The 8,992-nt window shown below is 39.0% G+C and overlaps 1 protein-coding gene across 1 annotated transcript; it reads right to left on the reverse strand.

The window, feature by feature from the left end:
* Positions 1 to 1,663: 1,663 nt before the first annotated feature.
* On the reverse strand, positions 1,664 to 6,529 carry gpr61 (G protein-coupled receptor 61). Its single transcript, XM_057356884.1, has 2 exons — positions 6,064 to 6,529; positions 1,664 to 4,026 (listed from the first exon to the last, which is right to left on the reverse strand). Exon 2 carries the CDS (start codon positions 3,776 to 3,778, stop codon positions 2,375 to 2,377), a length of 1,404 nt encoding a protein of 467 aa, XP_057212867.1. The 5' UTR covers positions 3,779 to 4,026; positions 6,064 to 6,529; the 3' UTR covers positions 1,664 to 2,374.
* Between the last annotated feature and the right edge of the window lie 2,463 nt (positions 6,530 to 8,992).

Genomic DNA, 8,992 nt, shown 5'->3' on the forward strand with positions numbered 1-8,992 from the left:
ACTTCATTTTTAATAAACATAAACTAAAAGCAGCATTCAGGTACGATTATAAATGTAGGTATCTTTCTCTTTCACATACCCAAATATTTAGTACTATAACCAGTACAAAGAATTTTCAAAACTAACATATGAACATAATTAACATAAATATAAAATACATTTTTGAATGTGTTTAACATAACCTTGTTTTTTACATTCAGATTTTATTATATTCTATTTATAATGCATTAGCTGCCGTGACTAACAATGGATATTAATGTTGGTTAATACAAATACAATTGTTTGTTTTTGTTCATGTTAGTTGTATTGACTAAATTTAGCAGATAAAAATATTATAAGTTGTATTAGAAATATATCAGTCATGTTGAAGTTAATAATAACTAAGCTTTAAATGTCCCCATTGTGCTTATGGCAAAATGCACAGGCACAAGACATGCTGGTTTCACCCTAAAACAAAGGCTCATTGACAGTTTAGTCTGGTCTGCATCACAAGAACAACCTAGAAACAATGCAGCTTTTAATAATGCATGAGACTATTTGTAATATAATTATTTCAAGGCATATATTAACATTTTAAAATAACATAAAATGGCAACTGTGTACTGTGGTGGTATGGCACAGTGATTGAGTGTATATGTATATATATACTGTATATATATATATATATACTGTATATACAGTATATGTATATGCATATGCATATGCATATGTATATATATACATGTATATATGTGTGTTATTTATATTGTCGTTTATATATATAAACGACAACACTCCTCTCTTATGGGAGTGGGTGAGGTACAGTGAATAAAATAAATCGGAAAATAAAATCTTGAAGGACATCTGTAATGGCACAAGCAGCTGACCTGATTATTAACCTTTTGTCAGAGCCTATCTGATCGACCCCACCATTTTGTGGATCAGGTGCCTCAACGGCTGGAGGCCCATGGGTGAAAGCCACCATCTCCATGTCACAAGGTGTGGAAAATGGGAATGAATACACAGAGGCTGTTTTTACTATATTTGTAAACAGACTTCACTCTTTTGTAACCCAAGATTTTATCTCTTTGCCTGATTGGCTTGTCACATGAATGTGCATCTTAGAAGTACTAGAAATTCACCATTATATCAGATTGTACTGCTCTTTGGGTACATTTTGTTTATGTACTTTATTGTTGTACAACCAGAATATATTCAGTGATGGAAAAGGGGAGAACAGGTTTGTCATTTCAAACCTGTATGAGTTTCTTTCTTCTGCAAAACACAAAAGAAGATATTTTGCAGAATGTTGGTAACCAAAGAACAGCGGTACCCATTCAGTTCTATTGTTAAGACACAAAACCAATGCAAGTCAATGGGTACCGCCATTGTTCTGTTACCAACATTCTTTAAAATGTCTTCTTTTGTGTTCCGCAGAAGAAAGTAAGTTATATAGGTTTGAAATGACAAGAGGGTGAGTAAATGATGACAGAATTTTCATTTTGGGATGAAATATCCCTTTAAGGGGGATCTCAAAATGTAGAGAATTTCTATCTTTTATCAATGAAATGGCCTCCAAACTCTGTACATTTCATACATAAATATTGTGATATTTTCTGCAATTATGGTTTAAAAATATAAAATATGTTTCCAACTTGAGCCCCCCTAGTGAATCTCGCACATTTTCACCACTGTGTGTATTTGTTTCCAGTTTCAATGCCTTGTTTATCTGATTTCTCGGAATATACAAAAAAAGAAACAAGTCTATATCGACCAGAAAGTACGCAGTATTTCACATGTGTTTTAAGATTTTACATTTATTCTTGAGGAAAAACAAAACGTTTTGAAATAAGACATTGCAGACAGCCATCATTCACGGCAACACGGCATATCTCCCACATAGGAGCAACAACTAAAGACTTAGAATCTTCCCACCACACAAAAACAACCTTAATTAAATATTAGTGTGAGCGCCAAAATTGTGTTGATACAATAACTAATTATATATACTCATTTATTGTCTGAATTCACATTAAGAGCCTTAAAAATTACACCAATCACTTGCGGTTCATACTGCATTTTGAATACAGATTTCACATCACAATGTTGATTTGTGTTACATCTTTTGGACAAATAGCGTTGAACCCATATAAAAGAGTTTCCGTCTATTGGTTATGTGTTGGAATAAGATCATTTACTATCAGTCCAACAACTGTATGCACGTCAATTATCTCCTCAAGAGAAAAATACGCTTTGGGTATGACAAAAACCTAACCAAACATTTTAAACAAGCTATGTACAAATTCCTGGGCAGAGTACAAAAAGATCCGATGGCAAAACATAGCAACAATATACGCTCAATTAAATATATATTTCACATCTGAAAATATCAACCTTACAGTTCTGCTTTAGTCTTGACACAATTGTCTGATATATTAAGATCATTTATGTGTCGGTGTTCGATGAAGTCAGAGGTCTCCTCCATGATCTGACCAGGAATGTGGAAGTCAACAGAAGTCCTGTGGAGTTCGGTGGAGAGAGGATTGTCCTCCTCTTGTTGAGGGATGGATATGCTTTGGGAATTCCGTGGCCGCATATTGCAGCCGGTGCCCTGAAGAAACTGGAGAAAGTTCTCCTCAATAGAAGCGTCTCTGCTGGGCAGCTGTTCCTCCTCGCCCGGACGGCCCCACTTGAAAACAAAAGCCAGGTTCCTGGCCAGCTCCTCCCGGATCTGCCGATTCAAACAACCGTAGAAAAAAGGATTGGAAGTGAAGCAGAAGTAGCCGATCCAAGTGAACACGTCCTCTAGCTGAGCCATGCGTGCGAGAGATTCAAGAGAAGAGGGCATGATGGCACAGTACAGGTGGAAGGAGAAGTAAGGTAGCCAACACCCAAGGAACTGACCTCCGACGGCCACCAGCACAACTGCAGCCTTGCCACCGCTGAAAGTCCTCTGAGGGGTGGTCCGAGCTCCACTTAGGCTGGCTGCCATGCTCGAGCGGCTGCTCAAAGATTCGGAGCGGGGCCGGGGTGTCTCCATCCACGTGGGCACTGGGCCTTGCTGCATGGCGGCCACCCTGGCGACCTTAAACATGTTACAGTACACCACAAAGATGATAAGAACCGGACACAGGAAGTACATAAGGGTAAAGAGGACAGTAAACACCAAGTGTTGGGGTCCCCGTTCCACCCAGAGGAGCGAGCAGCACTTTGGTACAATAATTTTTCCTATAACTTTCTCCAGCGCTGGACCTTTTACTTCTCTTTCAAGCGCCCAGCCGAATAAAGGGAATGCAGACATGATGGTGGCTTTGATCCATATTCCAATCAAGACCGACACCACCAGCCCCACAGTCATTTTCACTTCGTAGCGCATGGGATGAACGACATAGTAGTATCTCTCTACGTTGATGGCGGAGATGGTAAGGATAGCAGCGCTGATCAGTCCCACGCTCAGACAGAGGTAAACCTGACACAAAGCCTCATTAAAAAAGCCCTGCCCTGACACGATTCCCAAAGGCATCAGCACCAGCGCTGCGATGAGATCCACCAGGCAGAGATGGAAGACGAACACAAATTTACGTAGTCGTGGCGTCTTCGCGATGACTGCCATGATGGCCAGGTTGCCCACTACGGCCAAGATGTCCATCAAGAGCATGGTGCACAGGGAAAGCGTCCAGAGCAGATGTCCATCTCTGGGCTCGCTCAGTCTTGAGGTGTTGGGCTGGGTCGTGGTTGGACGCCATGAGGTGGCGTGAGTGATGTTCCACAGTGTGCTGTGGGCAGTTGTAAGCTCCATGAGAGGATGGAATGAGGTTTGTGGGTGGAGGCGATTCTCACGGGTCTATCACCCATCCTCCCCTGATGAAGTTGGGGATCCAGCAACACCGCTCGATGGTGGAGTTCTGGTGGTGTTACGGCATTTTGCTATGAGCTGTTCTCTGAAGTTGGGGCATGTTAGGGTAACATCTACTTGCATCTTTGAGGATTCAGCGATAAAGGCCCTGGAACTTCATCATGCTGGAGTCCATAAGCTCCATGATGCAACTGTGAAAAGAGACAAAAATTTGAGTCAGCAACTGTTTTGAGAAATAACTCGGGTATGTACTTTATGCCTTGTGTACTCTATAAAAAATCATTACATAAACAAACTGTTACAAATCATGTGGTCTGTATTTACGGTCATAACCTCACCTGGCGTGACTCCCCACTCTCTAACGCACTAAATCACATGCATTCGCCAACGTACAATTTAATTTTTAATAGTAAAAACACTGTACCGGCTTTGTTTCTCTATAGCATCAATCCATCACATTTTTTTCTGCGAGGGCATACCCCTCGTGACACAGCGTGGTCAACGTTGTGTCAAGAGCTCAAAAGCATCTCTAATTCAGATATAAACTGTTGTTTTAGGACATGTCCGTAACCATAGAAGCTTTGTTTTGTGCCTAAATCTTGTGAGCAGAATGATTGCATGCTTAACTGATTGTAGTCATGTTTAAGAAGGGGCTTCTGCACCTGGATGTTATCGCACATAATATTTATAATCTCTCCTCTTTATCCTTACAATAAATTAGAAAGTTAGCAAGTTTTAAGTTTATTTGTCATGTGCACAAGGTGTCAACGACTGTTGTACATTGAAATGCTTGGTGTGGGCTCAAGTGTTCTACAGCAATACAGAAAATAAAATAAATAGTGTGATAAAATTAAGATAAGAAAACAAGAAATTAAAAAAGGAAAAAATAAGAGAGAGTACCAGTGTTTAATACTGACTTATACAGCTGTTAGTGGGGCTACTAACAAAGTGTTATTTTTGCTATTTTATTTTGTTGAATTAGTGGCTAAATCACACAATTTTTACACATTTACACAGGAATGTTTATTAGTGTGCAATGTCCCTGTAAACTACTAAAATAAAATGAAATAAAATAAAATAAAAAAAGACTTTTAATTGGTATAACCTCATGTATTTAAGTCATTTAAGCCATAATCAATGGTAATAATTGACTTGCTTCACATTTATTAGATTATTTGAAAAAATATCTTTACAATGAGATTTGCTTTTGGTTTGGTTTCACTTTAGCACTATAATTAGCAAAATGCCGAAACATTTTTATTGTGCTAATTTTTATTTGTTGGTTTAAAGATCCGGAGATCTTGATATAGAAACTCACCCATGTCATGACATGTAAATATGCATAAAATACTTTTAAAAAATTCAATTGTCAAATGATTGTTGAAATTTAGGAAACAAAAACACACTTTTGGTTTTGTGTTTGGGTGTTGTAAAGAATTGTTATAATTATGTTGTCAGGTCATAAAGCCTTGTATCAGCGAGACACACTTTTTCTATAGGAGAGGATTCTGATCAGCTGTTTTAATATTTATATTGTCCACTACAGGCTAAGCAAAAGCTGTAGAACCTGCAGATGCATTTTAAAACATTGCAAACAGTCACTCAGTGAGCTCTGCTACACTTTGTGATGCAAGAACCTTAAAGAAAGTAAAATCTGGGGGCTGCCAACAAAGAAACATATGACCCCGTAATATACATATGACTCAATATTTTCTCTGTTGTTCAACGACATCCCCCCTCCCCTTCAGGGTGAGATGAACTTTTTACTGTCATGACAATTTATAACCCAGACTCACAAACATGAGGTCCGCTGTCACCTCACCTAAATAATCCACTACCACAATGACATATCTTCTGATGATATGTCTGATGTCAAATAGTTCCCATAATCCCCTGAGGTGATCTGATTCAGTGCACCATTGCACATATCTCAACCATGTCAACACCTTCATCCAAGGCCACCGCTGGTTTAAATTCCTAAGAAAGCACACAAACAGCAATTTTTCCCATGTCACCACCAGCAAGCAAGAACCTGACGCCTCATGCTTCAAAGCCAGACTTGATAAATTCTGCACAGCTCCACATCATGAAATCCACTGGAACTCATCTGTCTGGGAATTCTACAGCATGCACGAGTTTAAGCGGGCGTATATTGCCTCAGTGTGAGTTATGGGCTTAAAGGAACAGTAGCTTCATGAGATAAGAATGAGAACATGATCAGAACATACCTGAGGCTACGGGAGCTTGCAGTAGTAAAAAGGTCCAGCAGGGAAGATCTCCTCTTCAGTTTCCAGGGTTAGCGTCGCACGGCAGTGAGAGAGGCATAAAATGAGGGGGAGAGAGGGAGAGAAAGCGAGCGAGAGAGAAAGAGGTACCCGACTCCTCTCCTCACCTGGCCCTTTCATCTCTCCGCCCCTCACCCTTTCACCCGCCCACACGCATGTACACACGCACACACGCGCGCACAAACAGAGATATCACCCCCTCCCCCGTCAGCTAAGCTTCAGGCAACCGACTGGTCCAGGTAGTCGGGCTGGTGTTGCTGCGGCCGAGATGATGGAGACGCCGAGATGACGCCGCTGTCTCTGCGAAGCGCACGGACACACTCTCGCCCCTTTCTGACACACATAAACATGTGCTCTCCCTCACACGCGCACAGGGCAACCGCAGAGCAGAAAAGAGTGGAGACAGGGATGCAGGCAAGGAAACAGCCTTTCTCACATCGCTGGGTCCTAGTGTTCACGGTTTCCCACTAAAAACAGACGCATGCAGCGCATATGCTGATGGGGTCAATACAGGCTCTGTGCGTTCTTGTAGTCTCTTTCTCTATCTCCCAGACCTACATAGATCTCTGCGTTCAATCCTTTAAAAGCCCTTTCATGAGTCACAAATTATTTCTTAGTGATTACAAAGTCTGGCAAAAGAGAAAGGACCAGAAGTTATGTTGTTCAAGTGATGTCCAGGAGAACCAGAAAGATTTATATTTGCTGCTAGAAGAAGACAGTCCACAAAGACAATTTGTTAAATTGTCATTGGGTGGTTGTGTTAATAATATATACAAGATGCATATCCCTCCATGTAGTGCTTCAGTTATAATATCTGCTGACATTTATGACATCATCATTCTGACTTTTACTAGATGGAATTCCCTTGCAAAAACTGCCTGTTTGCAGCAAACTTGCTGGTAAAACGAAGCACATTTGACAAACGTTATACTGCTACATGTGTACCTGTAAACCTGACAAACGTGTAAATGTAAGCCTGGGTTGTTTAAACATTGCATTTTTGTAAGGGTTTCTACATTCCTGTTTGCAATAAAACAATAATGCTCAGCTTTACATTTTAGGATATACTGCAAATGTGCACAGGAATCATCAATGAAAGATACTGTGTTAAAAATGCTAAGCATTATGTTTAAAACAAGTATGAGAACATAATCAGACACTTATATGGTTTGCAAAAACATTACAAAAGGAGCTAAAGGTATGACTTACTGAAAATACTATATGACTCATATTTATTTCAGCAAACCAGATAAAGTGCAAAACTGAATAAACAAATTATTGGAGTCATCTTTTTCTTTAGTTATTAATGACACGATATAATTGCTAACAGTCACTGGAAAAGTGCTAAAAAGTGCTACATTTTTAGAAGCATTTAGCAGCATATACAATGAAGAGAAATTTGAGCCTTTTTGTGATTGAATATAGTTTGTGTTTTTTCAAAAATTTGTGTACAGAATAAAGAATATTTATCTTTTTCTCTCTAGTCACATGCCATCAAGCACAGCTGTTCAGTCGTGAGGGACAATTTGTAGTTCATTTGTCATGTGTTTCCTCTGGAATTTCTAATGGGCTTTTAAAATAGCAGATTCTGCTTTGTATATAAAATAAAGTCTGTTTTGAAGTGGCTATGTTAACATATGTTAAGAAACAAGGAAAACAGCTAGCACTATCATTTAAGTTGACATGCTTGATAAATAAGACAATCTGTTTTTAAAAGAAGCTTTTAAAACTGTACGAAAATATCAAAATGTTGGTAAAAAATGAGCTAAAAATGAAACAGGTATTGGCTTTTTTAAACAACACGAACTTCTTTAAACCACTAACGTTATTTATAAAACACAATTCTAAAAATCCATTACAAATTCCAGAGGAATTCTCCTTCAGGTTTTATAAATACAACCGATCTGAAATCTAGGACTGAACATTATCTTTCTATGAGAATAAAACATGCCCAGAGATAAAATAATAATACAATTCTTATGAATAATTGACCAAGACGAACAGGACTGCAGGACTTGTAATAAGCCAATTATAGCCTTATTCATTTTAGTGCAAGGACCAAACTCTTTTTGTTATTAAAGCATAACTGTACAACGTGCTTTGATGTTCTAGAAAACAATTAACATTTATGAAGATACTTTTATGTCTAGAATTTTTTAAGACAAAAATCTGCACTATTTATTCATTTAATATGTAAAGTAATTACTATGTATAAAGGTGGGGGTGTTGAAAGTCACAGTAAATATCACTACTGTTTATTGACTTTGAATGATAAACTCTGTTTATATTGTTCATATTAAAATACGCTGTTTTAGTGATTTTAGTGTTGAATATAGCCTACTGTTTTTCTGATGAAAACTGAAACACCCTAAATAGGCTACATAAATATTGAGACATACTGAATATCGTCTAAAGTCTGAGTATTGAGCACAGGGATGATGCGTGACCTTTCTTCTCAATCATTGCTCTGATCCTGTGCTTCTCAGTTCACAGTCATGAATCTGCCTCGCTTTGTCTGCGGACAACCACCACAGCGGCTTACTTGTGAATGCAACATCAATTAATCGAAAGATCGATATCGAGATACCTCGAAAGACTCGGAGTTCGCTGGTCTGACTGTCAGTGGAAGGGTTAGACAACAATGAGAGTGAAGCAAGAACACTTGTGTATGAGTGAGTGAGGAGGCAGAGAGAGACAGCAGGCTGAAGGTGTTGAAAAAGACAGAAATAGCATATACTTGCTCAACCCGGCAGCACCAATCACGAGAAAGGCAAAATACAATGGTCTCCATGACAACTCAGGAGCCCATAGACTTCAGGCTGCCTGTGAGCAACAACAGTCGAAGCATCTCCCTGTGCGGCAGCCAGTTATA

The sequence above is a fragment of the Triplophysa rosa genome, linkage group LG17 (genome assembly GCF_024868665.1).
Source record: "Triplophysa rosa linkage group LG17, Trosa_1v2, whole genome shotgun sequence".
Taxonomy (NCBI): Eukaryota; Metazoa; Chordata; class Actinopteri; order Cypriniformes; family Nemacheilidae; genus Triplophysa; species Triplophysa rosa.